This window comes from Lepidochelys kempii, chromosome 5, assembly GCF_965140285.1.
Source record: "Lepidochelys kempii isolate rLepKem1 chromosome 5, rLepKem1.hap1, whole genome shotgun sequence".
Lineage (NCBI taxonomy): Eukaryota > Metazoa > Chordata > Testudines > Cheloniidae > Lepidochelys > Lepidochelys kempii.
Window position 1 is genome coordinate 73,111,055 of NC_136384.1, and position 22,037 is coordinate 73,133,091.

Genomic DNA, 22,037 nt, shown 5'->3' on the forward strand with positions numbered 1-22,037 from the left:
AATAAATAAAGACATACAGGTCATGAGTCAGCAAAGTACTTAAGTATGTGCTTAATTTTAAGAACATAAATAGTCTCATTAAAATCAGTAGGAGTTAAGCAAATATTTAAAGCTAGATTACTAACCTCAGGGATTCAAAAGCATGACTCAGGCCACAAAAGTCATGAAGCTGGCTTAAAAGTCATGAGATTATAAAATTTAATGCATTGTTTGGTTTTCTTTGTTTTGCCTTCTGGTTTTTGAGCAGTAGGGGATCACAATTCCAAACTTGTTTTCTGCAGTCATTAGGGCTGGAAACTTTTCTTTGTTTTATGAAAGCTGTTATCTCATTGCATGAGGAGTTTTTAACAACATTGCTTGAGGGGCTTTAATGAAAACACCAAATATCATGAGACTCATGGTAAAATCACAAGAGTTGGTAGCACTGTTAAACATGTTCTTGTGTTCCTTGCTAAATCAAAGGCTAAAATAACCAGAGTGGGAAATCCCAGAGATCAGTCAGCTTGTTGCTGAGAGCTGACAAGATAAAAACATTTGAACAGGTCCTTGAAGTGGTGTGCTACTAAATATAGATGCAGACAGCTTTAGTGAATATTTCATCTAAAAGACCTTACTAATTATGATACACCTCTCAAGTGAAACCTGGAAAATTACCATTGATAATTGTGCTGTTAAAAATGTGCATCCTTGCATCTCTGACATAGCATAGTGTCATGATGGTGTCCACTCTGTGAATGAGAGAGCTTTTGATGCATTCCCTGTGCAATCCTAGCCCATCTCTGCAAGCATAGGAGACTCTTAAGGAAGCAAAGTTAAGGAACTTGCTTTTGTGGTAGGAGACAGTGTGCTCCTGCATCTCATGGAGCACAGCTCCACAAGTGGTCCTTGTGCCCAGTGAGGACAGTGGCTCAGGGTACACCATGGGGAGGGCAACACCAGAATACTCCAGCCTAAACCACTCATGTAGGACAGCCTGGCAGCTATGGGGTTACCCTGAAGCTTCAGTAGCAGAAAGGGCGGGTTTCTCTGTGTTGCTCTGTGCCTGGGAGACAAGATTTCCATTTGCCCTAATTGCCAGAAGCTTCACTGGTGAGCATTCATTTCATTCAGACTATGTGTGTTGGCTACAAGTTTTGATCCTAAAGCAGGTCCCACTGGATTCACAGCTGTTTGGGCCCAAATGTAATATAAGGGCCACTATATTGTTTAACCTCTCTCTGAGACTGTTCTCTTTGGAGGCGGGGGAATAGTTGTATTGTTCTAGAGTATTTTAACAAAAATGCACATCCCCAAAAATCAGTGTGTAGTCAGTACTGAATTTTAACAAAAAGAAATATTTACATTTTTAACATGAACCTTTCATGGTCAAGTCGGAATGCAATGTAGCTGTTGAATGTAGTAACGTAGAATGATGGTGCCAGACTGCTTCAGTTTAATTCGGTGTCCGCATGTCAGTTTAATAATGAACCTCTGCTTGCAAGGGTATACTCAGGCTGGTCGCTGGGGAGATGAACGGGGTGCCCTGCCCTCAGCCCACCCATGCCTCCACCACCACCTGCAGAGACCCACTGCTACTTCCATACAGGCAGCAGATTGTGCTGGTTCCACTGCACAGTAGGCTTCAGCACCTGTGGAGGTAGAGAATTTTCCCCCTAATGAAATGATTCTGGTGGGCGGGGAATTTTTCAGCCAAAGGCTTCCACCACATTAGGTAATAATAAAAGTATATCAACTAAATAGCACAGATAAATACCTCTGCTGTTGTACCCGCTGATTTTTGTTGTTGTGTCTCAGTTTTATATAACAACTGCTTATCTCCAGAAACAAAACAAAACAAAAATACATAAATAAAAGTAGCATTACATCTTTGAGAAGGAACAGCTGAGACACCAGCTAATGAAAGCTCCCTCTCAAAACACAGAAATTTAGTAGAAGTATTTATTAGAGTTAATCGTTGTTTCCATCTCTTAGGTACCACGATCAACAGGATGTTACTAGCAACTTCCTTGGAGCCATGTGGTTGATTTCAATAACTTTCCTATCTATTGGGTATGGTGACATGGTACCTAATACGTACTGTGGGAAAGGAGTCTGTTTACTTACTGGAATAATGGTAAGTGTCACTGATTTTCTTCACTAACTTTCTCATGTATTCAGTTAAATCAAGTCTAACACAAGATCGTTGGCTTTAAAACATCACTTCCTGGTGGTGATATAAAATGCTTATCAGTAGTTTGTACAGTACATAGGTTACTTTGGGCCACTCCATAGATCTTTCATTCTGGCGCTAACTAAGAGCATTCACAGGTAAATGCAGAGCTTTAGCATGAAACACAGAGAAACCGAATCTAACCTGCTGCTGTTCTGAGAATCAGAGTCTCAATAAAGCCTGTTTCTAAAGGTTATGAAATAGCGACAACGCTTTTTTATGGATCTTGCTTTGTGTTTGGGCATATGTAAGTAGATCAATAATAATAGCAAAACTATAATTCCTATACCTGTTTCTTAACATTTAAAAGTTATTTAAATATATAGAAAAGCTACTGTGACTAGTCTGCCATAACATGTTTTACTGTGCATAAGTTTTCTAAGGTAGTCCACATATATACATTGCTTTTAAGTAGGTTTATATAATGTGTCTACCATAAGTGCAATGCTAATGTGGCATTTGTTACTATACTATTATACTGTATTACTAAGGTTGTACCTTTTGGCTAATGCACTATAACTGACCATGGTATTTGGTTAAAGCCAAATAGTGGAGAGAGCAACAATATTTCATTTGATCTTATTTTGTTGCAGAATGTTAGTAATAAAGGGCTTGACCCTGCAATTCTTATTCATGAATAAATGTAATTTAAGCTGGCCCCAAATCAGTACCAATGGTAACCCAACTTCATATATTGGTTATATTTTTCTCTTAGTTTAATAACTTTCTATTCTTATGTTCACACACAAAAAAAATACAGCTTGAACACCTGCCTTTCATTAAACAGGTGTTGGGATTTTGGCTCATACCTAATGATAACTAAGGGTTGTTTTCTAAAAGTTGCCTTTTCTGTACAGATATTCTGGCAGATAAATTCATCTGAAAATAACTCCTTTTTCTTTTTATAGAATGATATATACTTCTGTTTCTAAAATGTGAAGTAGACTAATACACTCTGGAAGGCTTGCAGACTTTATGCCAACTGTTCTTTTACTTATGATAGATTTCTTGTCATTGACTTAGAGTGGTTGAGATAATAAGAAAGTCTCCATGCCCTTTTAGCAAAGTGTGCTGATAGTGGCAAATACAGCTTGTTTTAAAATACAGTTTGCAAATTAGTCTTAAAACAAAGCCTGGAAGAGTGAGGAGTGAAACAGAAAGCTTCCATAGAGTGTATCAAAGCAAGCTCAAATTTGTCATCTTCCAGGGTGCTTGACTCTCCTCCTCAGTACAAGATGGGTTCTGATACCAAAGAGGGGGGCTTGAAGAAGAACTTGCCATGGGGGAATCTGACATGAGTAGTGTAGGAAGAAGAGGGAAGAAAAGCACCCACTACTGTGGGGAGAGACTGGAAGGAAACAGTCCCCCACTCCATTTCAGAAATGAGAAGCAACAGCAGCCGATTGGGTCATGCTACAGGTACTGAAGAAGGATAAAACATTGTCTCTCCCTATGTATCATCTTTTCCTAAGTGTTTGAAGAATTACTGAGCCAACCTTTGGTTTTAAATTAATCTGAATATGCATTCAAAGCAAATTTTGGAACATGGTTGATATTTGCAATATGAAAAATCCTTTTGTGCAGAGTAAATTTTATCCAGAACTCTTACGATGGGCTTCCTAGCTTCAAAAGGGGGTGGTAAGTGCACTGACACTGGCTCTGATGTCATGTGGGTTTCACACAGAGGTGAAAGTAAGCCGGTACATCCCAGGACGGCATACTGGCAAAAGCTGGTGCTTCGTACCAGGGTGGATCAGCTTCCTCCAGGCGCAATTTAAAGGGCCTGTGGCGCCCAACAGTGGCTGGAGCCCCCAGCCCTTTAAATTGCTGCCAGAGCCCCGCTGCAGGACCCCTGGGTAGCGGCGGCGGGGCTGGGGTGGAGATTTAAAGGGCCCGGGGCGGTAGCAACGGCCGAGCCCTGGGCCCTTTAAATCGTCCCCGGAGCCCCGCCGCCGCTTCCCCAGGGCTCCGGCAGGCTCCGGGGACGATTTGAAAGGGCCCGGTGCGGTAGTGGTGGCCAGAGCCCTGGGGAAGCGGTGGCGGGACTCCGGGGACAATTTAAAGGGCCCAGGACCCCTGCCGCCGCTACCACCCAGGGCCCTTTAAACTGCTGCCAGAGCCCCTGGCTGTCACTGTTACCCCGGGGAGGGGGAAGGAGGCACTTGCCGGCACAGGCTCTGACCTCCCCCAGCCCCACCCCTTCCACCCGAGGCCCCGCCCCTTCCGGGGGCCAGAGCCGGCCCCAGTCCAGCCCCGTACCAGTAAGCCCCTAGACTTACTTTCACCCCTGGTTTCAAACCAGTACAACTCCATTGACACCAATGCTAGCATAGCTGAGATCAGCATTAGGGCCTCTTTTTGAAGACTTTGATGGTTAAGGGTCTGCTGTATAACTGTAATGTGGTAAGAACAGTGTTTTTTATTATTTTATTTTTACTGACTCCAAATTGTTGCGAGTATCTTTCTCCATACTCATGAATTAATCACACTCAGGACTGGAATGATAAGCAATAGTTATCATTTTACTTATGAGAATGTGATTCTACTGCAAGCATAAAATAGTTTGCCACAGTTGGTTCTACTGTATTTGGTGAAAAATGAATTAAATTACCATTTAATGTTTAGTGTTTGCATATGCAAAGTTACACACACAGTTGGAGGCCAGGCCACGCAAGACCCTTTTTGATAATTTGGCCCATAAAATGCAGAGAGAATATGAAGAAAATAATCAAAGGCATGAAGTAAATAATTACAAATTCTCCAAATACATTAAAAGCACTAAGGCTTCAAGTATGACTGACACAGTCAGTTTCTGTTAGCATGGTGATGGGTGTGATATGAACACCTAGAGCAGTGGTTCTGAACCAGGGGGCTGAGCAGGTTTCAGGGGGTCCGCCAAACATGGCTGGCATCAGACTTGCTAGGGCCCAGTGCAGAAAGCCAAAGTCCTGCTGCATGGGACTGCAGCCAAGGCTCCCCGAGTCCCACCACCAGGGGCTGAAGCCTGAGTAACTTAACTTTATGGTGCCACCTGTGATATGGGGCCTGGGCAATTGCCCTCCTGGCTACCCCTAATGGCGGCCCTGGCTTTTATATGCAGAAAAACAGTTGTTGTGGCACAGGTGGGCCATGCAATTTTTATAGCATGTTGGGGGGGCTTCAGAAAGAAAAAGGTTGAGAACCCCTGCCCTAGAGAAATGGACAGACTGTAAACACTCTCAACCAGCGTTTCTCAAACTTCAGTGATCTGCAACCCCCTTCTGACAACAAAAATTATTAACAACCCCCAGAAGGGGTATCAAAGCCTGAGCCCACCTGAGCCCCACCACCCAAGATGGGGGGGCAAAGCTCGAGCCCCACCACCCTGTGCATGGGGGTGGGGGAGTGTAAAGCCGAAGCCCAAGGGCTTCAGCTCCAGGCAGGGGGCTGTAACCTGAGCCCCGCTGCCCAGGGCTGAAACCAAAGCCTGAGCCCCGCAGCCCAGGGCTAAAGCCTTTGGACTTTGGCTTCACCCCTGTGCAGTGGGGCTCGGGCTTCAGCTTTGGCCCTGGACCCCAGCAAGTCTTAACACCAGCCCTGGCAATGGGGTCGTGACCCACTTTGGGGTGCCAACCCACAGTTTGAGAACTCCTGCTCTAAACTCCTGAAAAGGAGAGAAGCAATGGAAAAAAATGGTAAAGTTAAAATAAGATAATATAGAAATTCCCGCCCCCAGCAACACTTTTAAGGGAAGCTGAAATTTGGCTCTGACAGACTGACATCTCTAAGAAGGAAGCTATGGAGCAATTGGAGAAATTCCAGTACTGTAAATATAGATGGTTTTCCTGCTAGTGTTCTGAAGGGCATAAAATAGTGGGCACACTAATGAACATGTGATCCTTGGGACTGACCTCCAAGAGCAAAAGGCTACAAGACTTAGCCATAGCTCCTTAAAGACAGCAACTCGTTCTGAAGACTGGAAAGCTAATTTTTAGACTATTTTGAAAAATGCAAGCTGCCAGGAATTACCATCTGGTAAACCTCACCTTGGTTCTATAGAAATGATTCATAGTAAAATTCAAAGGTCTAATAGTACACCACTTGAATAAATATGTCCAAATAAGGTCAGTCCATCAACATTTATGTGAGGAAAATCATGATCTAACCTTTCAAAAAAGGGAGTAAATTAGTAGATAACCATGATCTGTATCTAATTTAATTGGGTTTTCAGAAACTCTTATTAAGGGCCTGATAAAGGAGTAGATAGGAAAATAAGTAACGATAGGTAAAAAGGGAAAATATTGTTGCTAATGGAAACCTATTTAAGTAATGGGAGGCAGTTGTAGTGAGTGGATTCAAGAGCTGTTACATAAAGTACCTAAGAGTCAATATTGGGAACAGTCTAATAATGACTTGTTAGAGAAGTAGACATTGAGTGTTTACAGTTTGCCTTGACTATTAAAACTAATGATATATTGTCGGACTCCAGATAGAGTTCATTGTCTTGGGAGACTGGACTAGGTAACATCATTTAAATCCCACTAACTCCTGTTGCCAGAAAATAGCCTGAACTTCTAATATATGTTGATAGACTCTGAACTTCAAGGATAAACTGAAGGGAAAATACCTCAGGAGTCATCAAGAATAGATGCATTTAAAAGTCTGTTCTGGGTGCAGGAGCAGCTTAAACAACAACAAAAAACAAAGCAGCAGCAGCAACAAAACACAAATAGGACATTTGGATACTTTAAAAACTGGGAGAAATGATGCCTAATCTGTTGTCACAACATCATGTTGAGCCATGGTGCATTTAGAAGCACTAGACGTGTGCAGTTGATGTGGACAAAGCCCTGGTCTACACTGGGGGGAGGAGGAGATTGATCTAAGTTACGCAACTTCAGCTATGTGAATAACATAGCTGAAGTCGATGTACTTAGACCTACTCACCGCGGTGTCTTCACTGTGGTGAGTCAACTGCTGCCGCTCCCCCATCGACTCTGCCCGTGCCTCTCGTGGCAGTGGAGTACAGGAGTTGATGGGAGAGGGCTCGGGGGTCAATTTATCGTGTCTAGACTAGACGTGATAAATCGACCCCTGCTGGATCAATTGCTGCCCGCTGATCTGCTGGTAGTGTAGACATACCCAAAGAAACAATGTAACACAGACACCACAGTATGGTTAAATATGGAGGTTGCAGCTTTATTGACAAGTAAAACCTAACTGGGGTAGCCATCCTGAACTACTCAGCAGGATTGTTCCAGAGTGGACTTCACGTGGGCCATTGGTGCCAGCTGAACTATAAACCTGGGTGAGTGTAAAGGCTGTGCCCCCTCTATACTCTCAGACCGGCCTGCCAAGGGACCATAATGGAAATCAGAGTCCCAGCCAGAGGGTCTCCTCCACGGCAGAGGTATTAGATATGAGGAGCCACATGCTGTACCAGGCATAGTCATACCTCCTGAATATGCCATGGGAATGCCTTCAACCAGTATGCAGGGAGCTCTGCTGGACCCTGCTTAGCTCACCAACTGAACTTGAACCCACCAGCTTTGCGACCGTTGTAAATTCACACCCACACCCAAACCAGACATCCTGGATGCTGAATGGAAGGGGAAAAATCTACATTCTAGTTTGCCGATTCATCGTAGGGGGGAAAATCCCTCTCAGCTCCCAGAACTGGCAATCTGATTAGCCCCAACCATCATAGGAGATATTGGATACTAGATTAAGGATGTGAAGGGAGAGGCTGAAACAGAATGCCCAGAATGGCTACTCCCCTGACGAGCAGACTGTATCACTGCTGTGTCCCTACCTACCACCAGACAGAGCCTGTCACCTGAGCTTGCACCACTCCCACATCAAAGGGCAACAGTGGAGGGTAGGACAAGCCCCAGAGGCTGGACAAGATGGAGCATGTCATCCCTCCCACACACACACACTTCGGCATTTGCTGTTGGCTATGTTAGGTAGCTCCCTGCTCAGTATCCCTGCTGGCTTTTGAGAGTCTCACTGTTAGGTGCCTAGCTCCCCGCATGCCTTGTACAGGGAGCCTGGGTACCTAACTTGGAACTGTGGATTCTATTCAGTGGCAGAGCACCTGAAGTTAGGCACTGCAGTGCTGAGTCTAAGTCCTCTTTGTGGATTTAGCTCAAAAGAGTCAAAGGAGAGACGTGAAAAGCATTAGTGCTGATGGGAGACTTACATCTGATGAGAGATTGGAAGATCTAGAATTACATAGTGTGGAAAGGAGAAGAGTCAGGGTGCATGACTAAGCTATTAAAAATGTATGATGGGTGCAAAGGAAATTGAACAATCCCTTCTTTTTACACCATTTCATACAAGGGATGTATTCATCTTAATTAAGGGCCAGTAAATTTAGAACAAATAAATAGAAATATCTCTTCATGAACATATAATCTCTTTGGAATTCACTCTCACAGGTGGTCAGCAAGTCAGTGTGTCTGAGTAACTTTATAAATCTTGGTAAGTAAGCTTGGCAGGATTAGATTTTTATCAGTAAATATTGATATCACCACACACAAGCCAACAAAACGCTATTTCTATCAATAATAATTGAAATGTACAGATAGGTAAAGTAAGGAAAATGCTATTTGAGAACTTCTTAGAGTTTGATTTAAGGATATTCACTTTGTCTGTTTTGATGTTATGTTGACAATTTGTACTTTAATGGTTATAAACTTTAACTTTTTGAATTTGCGTTTACTGTCATTTAATAATTATTGTCCGACCCTCCCCATAATTTTCCACAACTCTGAAAATTTAAATAGATAATCTAAAAATAATTTTGTATATAATGTATACATTTTTGTATTTCTGCAAGAGAAAATAATGGCATCCAAGAATCCTGCTGCAAGGATCAGGAAGGAATATTTTCCTCTGACATGCAGCACTGCAGAATAGGATGGGACATGATGGTGGTACAGAGATAAGGATTTGCTTTCCTCTGAAGTATCATGTGTTTGTCACAGCAAGAGGCAAGATACTGGATTAGATGGATCTATTATGTCAGATCCTATGTTCCTAAAATAAATGAGAGAATGAAGATTGTGATAACTGCTATATTGTGGGATGCACACAGATATCTGATGTAGCTTGATTGAGGGTTGCTTTTAACCAAATAATTATCTTACGGACTCTTTGAGGTGGCTAAGTCGTCAGTTATGAAACAGGGTGGCCTGCAATAGCAAGGGCCTGAACTCAGTGACACAGGAGTTCCCTTCCAGCTCTGTGTTCCTGTATTGCTGAAACTTCTATTTTTTATCATCTGCAGTAAGATTCATTGCACAACTTGAATACCATTATTATTATTAAAGTAAATGCCTGCACTGGAGAGCTCATTAAGCTTAACGATGAAGTAAGTGAATGTAGAAGGTATTCTTAAACTGCACAGTAGAAGTGGGTGGGGGAGGGGAGTTAGCAATTTCTTTCAGAAAATCTTTAGATAGCACATTCTAAGGGCTGGATCATGAACCCCTTCCTCACAAAGGTGACCAGTTATCAGGAATAGTCACAATGAAGATAGTTGTGGCAAGCTGATGCTAACGTACTAGCTTTCACCAGTTTTACGAGCCAATTAAAAATCTCTAATAAGGAACAAGTATTCAGGCCTGTCCTGCTGAGGTTCAACTCTCAAAGTCCAGGTGTAAATCAGGGATGCATAGGAACTAAAGGACGTATCATTTTGAAAATTAAAGTCTGTATTTGCTTTAAAAGGGGCAAACCTTACCTCCTCTAACATATGTGCTTAGGACCTAAAAGGCACCAGGACTGCAGTGTTTCTGCTATATGGGAAGGAGAAGGCTTTGCACAGGCTAAACCATGTTTCTGAACAGAGGGTTTGGGACAGACTAGGGAAGAGCTGGGATATGTGACTGTGAAGGGCAGTGGCCTCTACGTACCACTAAGGACCATGAGCTACGGAAGCTGGGATGGAGATGCAACATAGATGTTCCTCAGCCCTGTGGGGGAAATAATTCCATCCTCCCAAGCTCTGTGGGACTCTCCTGCACAATTTAAACATACTCAGCATTTGCATAGGTTGAAAGAATTTGCCCCCACATATCTCTTTATAACAGGTCTTCTCAACGTTAATTAGACAATGTGCAGTTTCTGTTACAGTTAAAGAGGAACTCTTATTTGAAACTACTGTTTTCAGGTGCTCCTAACTCTCCAGAAACATTTCCCTTTGGGTTGAAAGTAAATTTGTTTTTGGTGTATTTATTTAATGTGATCTATTTTGAGAGAACTAACCAGGAAAAGAGACATGTATATGTTAAGGTCATTATCACACTTTTGCAAACTGTTAAGATGCATTTATTCCACAATACCATGCCTTCAGAGCTGGGCACCCAGCCAGCAGCCACTGCTTTCCACTCTGCCTTCAGAGCTGGGCATCCAGAGACCAGATTTCATGGAGGAGATAAGATTTCACGGTCTGAGACACAATTTTTACAGCTGTAAATTTCGTAGACCCCTACTTATAAAGTTTGCAGACAATACCAAACCGGGAGGGGTTGCAAGTGCTTTGGTGGACAGGAATAGAATTCAAAATGATCTTGACAAATTGGAGAAATGGTCTGAAATAAACAGGATGAAGTTTAGTAAGGACAAATGCAAAGTACTATGCTTTGGAAGGAATAATCAATTGTACAAATACAAAATGAAAATTGACTACCAGGAAAGAGTACTGCAGAAAAGGATCTGCAGGTTATAGTGGATCACAAACTAAATATGAGTCAATAGTGTAATACTGTTTAAAAAAATGGAAACTTCATTCTGGGATGTATCAGCAGAAGTGTTGTAAGCAAGACACAAGAAGTAATTCTTCTGCTTTACTCGGCATTAATAAGACCACTGAATTGCAGTGGCCAATTTTAATCACTATGATTTAGGAATGAAGTGGACAAATTGGAGAAAGTCCAGAGGACAACAACAAAAACGATGATACGTCTACAAAACATGACCGGTGAGGAAAAAAAGGTATGTTTTTAGTCTGGAGAAAAGAAGACTGAAGTGGGACATAACACTCTTCAAGTATTTAACAGGTTGTTAAATTGTTCTCCATTTCCACTGACGACTGGACAAGAAGTATTGAGTTTAAATTGCAGTAAGGGAGATTTAGATTAGACATTAGGAAAAACTTCCTAACTATCAGGGTTCTTAAGCACTGGAACAGATTCCCTAGAAAGGTTGTGGAATCTCCATCGTTACAGGTTGTTAACAGGTAAGACAAACCACCTCTCAAGGATGGTCTAGATAATACAGGTTTCAGAGTAGCAGCCGTGTTAGTCTGCATTCGCAAAAAGAAAAGCTCACAAAAGCTTATGCTCAAATACATTTGTTAGTCTCTAAGGTGCCACAGGTACTCCTTTTCTAGATAATACGTAGTCCTGCCTTGATGCCAGAGGCAGGTCTAGATGACTTATCGAGGGCCCCAACAGTTCTAAGATTCTTGGCCTTACTTGCTTTTTCTTTAAAGGAAAATAAATGCAAACATCTATGGGCCCAATCCTGCTCCCATTAACTGAAGTTCCCTCATTATGGCATGCACTGCAGTTATGTAGTAAAGCAGAAAAATATACTATAGTTATATACAGTAACAGAAAATACTACATACAATTAGTATTGAAACAATAACTTTGAATGTCATGGTTTTCTGTGTGTGTAGCAAAATCTCAACAGTACCATCCCATTAATGTAGTTTGTGGCATTTAATATATGAGAGTATATAGGTAATGAAGGAAAAGGAGGAGAATCTAGCTGCAGTGTTAACGTTGGGAACAGATCTTCTGTTCAGAATCCAAAACAAAAAAGAGAAAATAAATATCAGTTTGCTGTGAACTGACGTTTATGCATAATGTTCACTGAAGTCATGAATTACCCTAAATCATAGTAGTTAAAAACTTGTATTTGAATTTTAGAAAAACTGAGCTTTACGCAGTTTAATTTTGTAACTTCTGAATACAAAAACATAGTGCCTTGAGCCATATTCAAGGAATGTATCATTAAAACTAATGCCCAGTCCAGAGGCAGAAGTTTGACTGAACTGAAAGGAGTCAATTTTTGTGTAATATCAACCAGATGAAAATAGATGGCATTGTCAATTAAAGATTTACCCAAGGCTTTCCTTCATTTCAGTTGTAAGTGTTAGTGGGAATCTTTTTTATCATTTTGTAAATAGATATGATGGTACACATATAAGGTCATGGAAACAAAGTTCTAACAGCTTCATTTTCCTGTGAGTAAGGGAAAATGTCTTTCATGCACATTAGTGGCATTTTATATACACTACTAAGATGGATGTGCTAAGAATTTAACAAGATAGGTTCTGACAATTTAATAATAAATATCAATAATGACCTCACAGTTCAGAACAACTTGTGTTTCCTCCAGTGATGTCTTTCTTCTAACCCAGTATGCTCCAAATACACTAGTATCACGCAGACGCATAATATGGGGAAGGAAGTTAATGATGCTCAACTCGCTGGCTGCAGCCATTAGGAGTCTAAATCAAATTTCAGCAAGTTAAAAGGCCTGAAGTTATTGACTGGAATGAAGAATAGTTTGTAGCAATACTATGGGAAAACTGTTGTTTTGTGAGTTGAAAAAAATATAACTTTTATTTCCCAATAGTACACAACTTGCAATGCTTTGTAATCTACATGTGTACGTGGCTAGGTACCAGTCTGAATATTTAGCTGTGCCTGCTTGTATTGAAAACAATATATTTAAACTCAGCAGGTCATGTGACTGTCAGATACTTGCAGATCACCATCAGTAAGAACGGCTACTGTCTTGAATGAACAAAACTAACATTTCCATTTTTGCAAGGGGTGAGCTAGATACACCCCTTCTGGTCCGGAGAAGACAATTGCACCTCCTTGTTCCAGCAAAGATTTTTGCACACAGGCAGAAAGAAGTTTTCACTCTCCAAGGAGGAAAGGCAGTTTTTCCACCACCACTCTCTGCAGTGGACATTAAAGCTGCAGAACCCTTCAGAGGCTCCATAGGAGCCCCACCACTGGGCTGCATTGAATCAATGCATCTCTCAGTCAGTACCACCCACCCTTTGCAGGTTCTCTGGTACAGGGTAGAGTGCACGTGTCTTGCAAAACGTTAATCCCCTTTCTCACCTAATAGACTTTCTGCTGCAAGAGTCAGTACCATCAGAAAGTGAATCTGGCTCTCTCTTTCTCTTGTCTCTTGGATCTATTTTTAAAACTGGATCTATTCTGTACTTATCAGATAATTCCTGGGGTCCTGGAGTGTCTTTGGGTATTAAATTTACGTTATTTTGTGTCATTTTTAGAATTTCACACAATTTGTATTTTCTCTAATATTGCTGACAAACCTGAAAGACTGATGAAAAGCAAGGAAATGTGCTCAAGTGCTACACTATGAGTAGAAGAAACTTAAATGTTTCAAATACAATGGATCAAATTCAAACAGGCAGAAATGCCACTGAAGCCAGTTACTAGCTAGGCACAGCTATTGAACACATAGAAGGGCCATAATGCAAAACAATTTTAGGTAACAGTTTTGGATTGGAGGATACAATAATACAGTAATTGTGCTGTTACGTCTCCTGCACTGTTCAGCACAGGAGGGTTACTCCTCACTCCCTGTAGGCAACTCTGATAAATACAAAAACTCAGGTGTATGAGCTTGCTGTATGACTCCCATTTCCTTAGCTTTGTGTCCATTTCATGGGTGGATTCCTCTTTCAACACTCTTACATTGCTTGTCTGGAGAACACTGTTGCTTCAAGAAGGACTTTTTTTTTCTCTGGCCGGTCCATTAAGCCCACCTACTAGAGAGCCAACTGAACAGAGTATCTGTTTAAATTCTTACAGGCTTTTCATTTTATGCAGAGCAGCAGGAGGAATGTTGTGCCTTTTCTGGTGCAGAGCTAAATTTCCCACCAGAGACATATGTCTGCAAAGCGGACCTTCTCTCTGCCTCAGTGGATCCCAAGGGAAATGAGCAAGAAAATGTGGCAGCTACCTTCTCTCAGCACCAGGCAAGTATAGCAGGACATTTTTGTGACAACTACAGCACTAAAGAACACGCTTCACTCCCAGTCCAGCTAAACCAAAGCTGCCAAGAGATTTCCAGCTGAGCCACTGAGCATAAAGTTGCTTCCATTCCCCATAGCCCCCACCACAAGCATGGATAGATGTAAACAATAGGTGGTAGGCCTAGACTAAGCAATTGCTTGGTTCATTACCAACATTTAAATGCAATTCTGACACCCTGCCAAAGGCAGAATCAAAAAGAAATGCCATAGGAGTTCATTCAGTGAAATCTAGAATTTCTTCAAGTCCAAGTGCAAGATTCTAAAGCTCTGACTAAACACTGTCTTCAGTGCTGCCTTCCTGGGCATTTTATCATCTTAGATTTTTTTCAAACTTTTTATTTAAGAGATGCCATCACCATTCTTTGGCTATCACTAAAACTGAGCCCACACTAGAACCTTAGCTCCAAACCCTCTGTGCTCGCTTTGTAAATGTCCAGATCAAAACACTGCAGTTCTGGCCTTTCTTTGTGTTGTGCCTAAGCTGAAAACATGAATCTGAACACCTCTGTATTTGAAGAAAGCTTGGAAGCTGATCCAGACTTTACATCTCAAGCCTGTCTTTAGCTATGACTGTTGTTGCCTTGGTTCCTCTGGGTGACATTTGCCTTTCCCCACTAGAGCTGCTGTTTTGCTTCTTGTGCTCCACTGGGGAGCTGTTTATTAGTAGTAGTATTAATGTAGCACGTAAGTGCCCTGGTCATGGACCAGGACCCCATTATGCTAGGTGCTGTACAACAAGGCAGTCCTTGTCCCAAAAGAGCTTACAATTTAAGTATCAGACCATAGATAAGGTGGATGAGACAGACAAATGGGGGAGTACAAGGAAAAACGGAGACGACTGGTCAGTGTGTTAGGCAATGGTCTCGGAACACGGGCAGCCTAACCATTGTCAGGTGTGGTTTTTTGTAGGTATCACTACAGAGGAAGGTTTTAAGGAGGGAATTGAAGTAGGATAATGAGGTAGCTTTGCATATATTTACACGGAGATCCTCTGAGTATGAAGGGCAGCATGACAGAAAGCATGTAGATGCTTGTTTGAAAATTTAACAGGCGGGGGATGGATGCTGGTTTCATGGACCAGTCAGAGGCAGGAGTCAGTGTCTTGATAGTGAGAGAAAATAGGTGTGGTGGGGATGGATGGTAAAAGACCTTGAAATGTGAAGAAATGTGAAGACAAGCAGCTTTTGTTTAATGCAGTAGCAATGAGGGAGGCAGTGGAGGGATACAAAGAGAGGGGCAACATGGCCAAAGCGATGAGCTAGGAAAATGATCTTTGCAGCAGCATTCTCAATAGACATGAGTGGGGCAAAATTAAATTTGTCAAGACCAGCAAAGAAGATGTTGCAGTAGTAGAGACATGAGATGATGAGAGCCTGGATAAGAGTTTTAGTTCTGTGGATGGATAGGAAAGACTGTATCTTAGAGATGTTATCCAGAAAGACTCTGCAAGATCTAGAGGTAGCCTGGATGTGAGCACCTAGAGAGAGGTCCAAATTGAAGATGACAGCCAGTACAACCTTTTTTTCTTTTTTTTTTTTTTTTTTGGTGGGGAAGATTTCAATGCTTCACTTTTACTGTTATCTCAAAAAAAAATGTTGTTGTTATTTTACCTCTCTTTGCTGGATTGGGAGGCTGTAGGCCTTTAAAGTTCCAGACTGGTGCCAGAAACTTATACCCAGGTAATCAGGTATGATTCTTCTCTCACTCATGCCCATTTTTCACTGTTGCAAGTCCATTTGCTTCAGGATAGCAATTTATGATTCACATTGGTGTAAATGAGTAGAGAATTAGGCTCTCAATATTTTTAACAAATACCTAAACCCCAAAATGGGTCAGATACATACACATATGTCTTCTAACAATGGGTCTTATTTTAGATTTGTGGCATTAAGCAAGATTCCTGGTAATTGATTTTGCAAGACATAGCATAGACCAACATTTGAACTAGAAATTGTATGATCTTGAAGCTCATTCATGTTTGTTCTATTAGGGAGGACCGGGTCTATAATGAAGATATGAGGAATGATCTTTTTTGTTTTGCAAATATTACTGAAACATCATCCTACAGTACAGGTAAAATGTAGATCAATGGTCAAGGGAAAATGTCTGCTTGTGAATGATTGTCAGGCTTTTGCTTCAGAAATTAGTCACTCTGTAATGTGTGCTCCATTGACATCATAGACTTTTGAGAAATGATGCCTGCAGATGTGAGAGCTATCATACAGTCAGATCCATTCCAACATTTGTCACTCTGCATGAGTGAAGGTCTGAGAATTTGTCATACCTTGGTATTCATAGAGTTCACTTAATGATGTAAACGTGTTGTTATACATCACACTGGCTATAGTGTACATTTACTATAAAATTCAAACTCTCCCAGTTTCTGACCATGAAAAATAGGTATTGACCAGAACCTCGGAAAACTCCTGGTCCCATTAAAGTCAATGGGAGATTTACCATTGACTTCAATGAAATGGGGTGAAATCTGCACTTGTGTCAGTAGATAGGCCAAACAGATCTGTTGACACTTTTGGAGAATAGAAGAATCTAGGCAGGTCATCATTTTACTGTCTAGTTTGCTGGAAACCCCTCTAATGCATAATTTACAGTGCTCCTGAAAAACAAATATCATGCTCCTAATTCTGCTTTTACCAACAGCTATCCACTTTCATTAAATAAAATAGATGTGTTGCGTACAATTTTGCCCTGCAACTTCTGAGTTCCTAGAACACTTATGTGAAAATATTTAACTGCATATCTGCTCATAATTTATTCTATTCTATTTTGTGAACATTTATTATGAAATAAAATGGAAATAATTTACCTGTATTAAGCAACCGCTTGGCAAGAGGCTGAGAAAAAACAATTTCCTAAGGCAGGTGGACCTTTACTTAAGGTGTTTGTGAACTGTACTGGGAAGACTGAATAAAATCACATAATTAAATTCTATGTAATGGATACAAAATTATTTTATTATATACGTTATTGTTTAAAATACTTCAATCTACTTTACTTAAAACATGCTTTCATTTAAAATATACCATCACCCAGAATACCAGTACCGTATTAAATATAGTGTTTTAAGAATTTGTGGTGCTGTTAGAAAAATAATGCAGGAGAGCTCATTAAAAAGAGTTTTAATGGAATGTCAGTTATAAAAATTAGCACAAAAGCCACATTTTAAAAGGCTGTCTCTAAATTTGTGCCTATGATTTTGCAATTATTTAATGCTTATTTACATATGCAAATCAGGTATATTTCTACATGAGATGAGTATGTGAATTCTATTTGCACTGGACAAAGGAAGGGTTATGCACACTGTAAAACTATATACACAATTATAGGCTGTCTTGAAAAATTGGCACAGTTAGTTTATGAGCTCAGGATAGCTACAGGGGTGAAAGTAAGGCAGTCCGGACTGGTACAGCATACCGGTACAAAGTGGCCACCAGGACCAGCCCGTACCACTGACTTTAAAGTGCTGCCTCATCGCTGTTCCTTTTGCGCCCCCCATCGGCGGCCCTGCCACATTCCTACCAGCAGGGCTGCCAATGGGGGGGGAGGGCGCAAAAGGGGCAGCGATGACCTGGCAGGGGTGCCGATGGGGGGTGTAAAAGGGGCAGTGACATTAAAGCCCTGGGCCCTTTAAATTGCCACTGGAGCCCTGAGCGGTGCGGATCAGGGAGCGCAGATGGACTGGCTGGGGGGCGCTGACCCCCAGCGCCACCCCTTCTGCCCGAGGCTCTGCCCCTTCTGGGGGGGGGGGAAGCCAGAGTGGCCCCCTACCAGTAAGAGCTCCATTTTACTTTCACCCCTGGATAGCTAGAATGGGTTAGTAAATTCTGAATTTATTCTGTTCTCTGTGTGATAAATTCCTCCTTTTCTGAAATGGCTACAAGTCATCATGTTTAGATGTTCTACAAAGTCTTGGCAATTAATTAGCAGGCCTTGCTGCTCTCTAATTCTTGTAAAAAATAAAAACCTGGTTGGCAGATTCTGTTCTAAAGATAGATCAAGATGGCTGAAGACCATGATAGCATTCAAGAGTACATCCGAAAGTTACCTTTTAACTGTACTAACAGTATACTGGTTTTGTTCTGTATTAGTCCTTTCAACTTGGTCTGTGAATAATAACTGGAATTCCCAAGTGTTCTTAAAAACTTGATGTTTACCAACACAAAATATGCAATTTAAAATAAAGTATAGTCTAACAGGCAGGAATGAGCCGAACCAAACGGTGTAAACTCCAGATAGAGTATATTACTGCTTTGAAATTCCAAAAGCTGTGTGCACTTCCCCCATTTGTTTTGTTTCTGATGAAATAAGATTCCGCTGAAGAGAGAGCAGGAGCTTGAAGCAGTAATTTAGTTTATTGTTGCCTTAGTCCTGCATAATGTTCAAAGTACAATAATTGAAATACATTTTTCAGTTTTTCAGTTTGTCATCTTAAAATAAGACTTTCTTGCGACTGGGAATTGTGCTTTTATCCAGCAGATATAATTCCAACAGAAAATATTGTTGGATTTTTTTGTCCATTGTTAATTATGGAAAAAATGGGGGAGGGTATGATTATGCAACATTATGCCATCATTTAACATAACAGTATAGATTATCTATGCCTCTGTTTCCTGATCTTTAAAATGGGAATACCACGTCTCAGTTCAAGTGGAAGGCCCTCTGGAAGTGCAAAGTATGATAATAATTCAATGTATTTATAATAACGATAAAACTTTAAAATCCCAATTTAAATTAATGTGCTATCTCTGCAAACTATTTATTATTAAAAGAATAAACATCATTTGTTTTCTTCCATGGTAGTGCAAAGAAGAAATCCACAATCTACCTTTCCTCTTTTGAACAAAGGTAAAAAGTGTGCATTTTCACGCATACCATCATGATGTGATTCTGTCGTATTTCACTAGCCCAACAGAGCAGTCTAAATTAGTATTTACAGGAGAGCCCTCCAACAAACACCTTGATGCTTCATGAAGCAGTTCTGATGATTCAAGAGAGAGCATTCTGTCCCGCAGGCCATTAGAAGGCATTTCCCTAGCATGCTGGTGGCAGTTTGGAGCTGCTACAGGTACATGATAATAATTCCAATTCAGGTAATTGCATTTTTTTTTACCTGAATTCCCTTAATTTCAATTGGATACAGTATTCTTTTTTGCTTTTTGATTCTACACTGTGATTTGCCATTTAAACAGCTGCTTCATTCCATCATGCCAGTGGCAGGTGAACTATTCTTTGCACATTACTGCTTCAGAGGGATGGTCTCAGACTCAAGTTATTAATATTTGGGAAGTGTTTTGAGAAACATTGATGAAAGATAGTACAGAGGGATTATTGGGATTAAATAATAGCATTCCTGAGCTGAGGCACAAGAGTTCACCACTACTGACTTTCTAGTGATTTTCATTGTGGCCTCTTTGTGATACATTTGACAGTTTAGATTTCAGGGCTATAATTTTAAGAGAACATGGTGATCCTCAGAGCAGTTGATTTCCATTGCTGGTTAAAAGTCCTTGCTCAGATTCTGCACTGACTCCCTGTGCACTCCCACTGCCCTCCCCCTGTGTGACTTCACCCAGATTCAAAGGTGAGGCTAAGGGTTGATTAATTTACATGCTAGGGGGAGATTGGTCAGAAAATGTGGGCAGAGTATCAAGCTATGTCTACACTTCTGGTGGTATGTGGAGTGTATAAACTACACACACCCCTAGCACTGGTATAAATAGAGCCTTCTCTGCAGCTCTCAGCAATGCTCCCTTGCCAGGGCTGGGATTTGGAAGAATGAAGACACTTCCTCCTGGCTCCCCCATGCCTTGAGGGCGTGAGAGACTCCAGCTTCCCTTTCCTTGATTTCCTCCAGCACTAGAATAGGAGTGAGGGAGCAGAGACTCTGAAGAAGAAGAAGCTTAAAGAGAGAATCAGAACAGGGAGCAGCACCAGCAACATCTGGGAAGAGACTTATTTGTGGGGTGAAATTGGTGTGGAGGTTCAGATAGGGCAGAACTAATGGGGAGAGATTAGGGCTGCATGGTGAGCAGATGAGTTTCACTGGACTGGTCTATGCTTGGGAGGGATCCGGGACAAATGAAATGGCTGAGGGCACAAATGAATGTACTTGGTGTGTCTCAGTATATGGGGAGAAGGAGGCAGATGAATTCACTGAGGAGTCTATGTTAATGAGGGAGTCTGTGGGGTCTTTGTATAGGGGCAAATACATTAATTGAGGGGAACTTAGAGCAAATTAATTAGGGAAATTTCCATATTTATTGAGGGTAGCAGAATTGATTGTTTTGGAGGGAAGGATGAGAGAGTGAGGGAAACAGAAGAATTTAGAATGAGGAAAAGTGGAGGCAAGCATAGGAGTGAAACCAGGGTAAACTTCAAGGTGCAAAGAGAGACTTTGCCTCTCTGTACTAGGAGTTGCACTGATACAGCTTCATTGACGGCTGTAAACAGGGCAAATCCCCAGTCTAGACAAAGTGAAACTCTGTGTGTGTGTGTGTGTGTGTGTGTGTGTGTGTGTCAGAAAAATACTGGGGCTAGAGAGGCTGTCTGTAGAAGTTGGCAGGTGTATTACAAAAGAGCTGATTTGGGAATTGGTGGATTAATTTGTAGTTGGGGACTGCTTTATATTACAACCTCCTCTTAGTTGTTTTACCTATTATAACCTGCTTCTACTCTCTTGGCTCATAATCTACTCCACTATATTTCTCTTCCATGGGATTTGCATCTGCTTATTCCAGGCTGTACTTGGAACAGTATTTATAGTTACAAACATACATACACTTGGCACAAAACAACCTCCAGCCAAGTTGCAGAGCTATTTCTGCAAGACGTGTGTTGTTCAAAGTAGTAAAGTGGACTGGGCATAATTTGTAGAAAAAGATCACTTCTGTTTGTCAGAAGAGAACATGGAAATAGAGCTGTTCAAATAACGTTTTTTTGTTTCGGAATCCAAAATGTTTTATTTCATTTGCAGGGTTTTTTAAAATCTTTTTTTCCCTGCCTATAAAATCACAGGGCATTTCAGATTTAAAAAATTGAAAGTTTAGTTTGAAAATGTTGAAACTAAAGTTAGATTTTTTATTTTTTATTTCTATTGTTCCGCCAGAACAACTCCGTGAATTCAACCAGAGTTCGCAAACTGTTTTAGTCAATACAAATCTGTATTAGTTAAAAAAAAAAAAAAGGTTTTGCACAACAAATTTTGACCAGCTCTACATGAAAGTATATATAAGTGACTAAAAACAAGATTTAAGGTAACTTTATCTGTAGACTTTAAAGAAAGCCTTCAAACAGCTTCTAGTTTTATTGTGCTAGATACTAATCCAGTCTTACTTCCTTTTAGCAATTGCAGATACCATGACTATGAACGGGCCTTTCTGGATTCATTTACAGATGTATTCTAAATTTTAAACCTTGTATCTGGCTGCCCTTGTTCAGACATTAGAAACTGAATTTGTTCTAAAATCCATTTCTTTTTTCAACTCCTAGATGGAAAAAGCATGACTTCAAAGTGGTGCTCTTCAGTAAACAATTGATGATGCCTTGACAGTTTACCAGTCTATGGTAACAGACTCTTTATATAACCATGAACTAAAATAGCTGTACTATATTCATCACATTTATCAAGAATGGTGATTCATCTGATGCCTTTCATATTTCTTCAGTGAAGGAGAAACTTCTTAAAAAATGCTTTTGAAACACACAGCAGTAACTCCTTGGGGTTTGTTTTATTGT

The 22,037-nt window shown here is 40.9% G+C and overlaps 1 protein-coding gene across 4 annotated transcripts in view; it reads left to right on the forward strand.

The window, feature by feature from the left end:
* Positions 1–22,037, forward strand: part of KCNN2 (potassium calcium-activated channel subfamily N member 2) — a 108,469-nt gene that overhangs the window by 75,182 nt on the left and 11,250 nt on the right. For 3 of the 4 annotated variants that reach the window (XM_073344727.2, XM_078852848.1, XM_073344728.2), the window contains one exon: positions 1,972–2,113. The exons of the other annotated variant lie outside the window; for it this stretch is intronic. In XM_073344727.2, the coding sequence (XP_073200828.2) occupies positions 1,972–2,113 (142 nt within the window). The remainder of the gene's footprint in view (positions 1–1,971; positions 2,114–22,037) is intronic. 4 annotated transcript variants of the gene reach the window in all.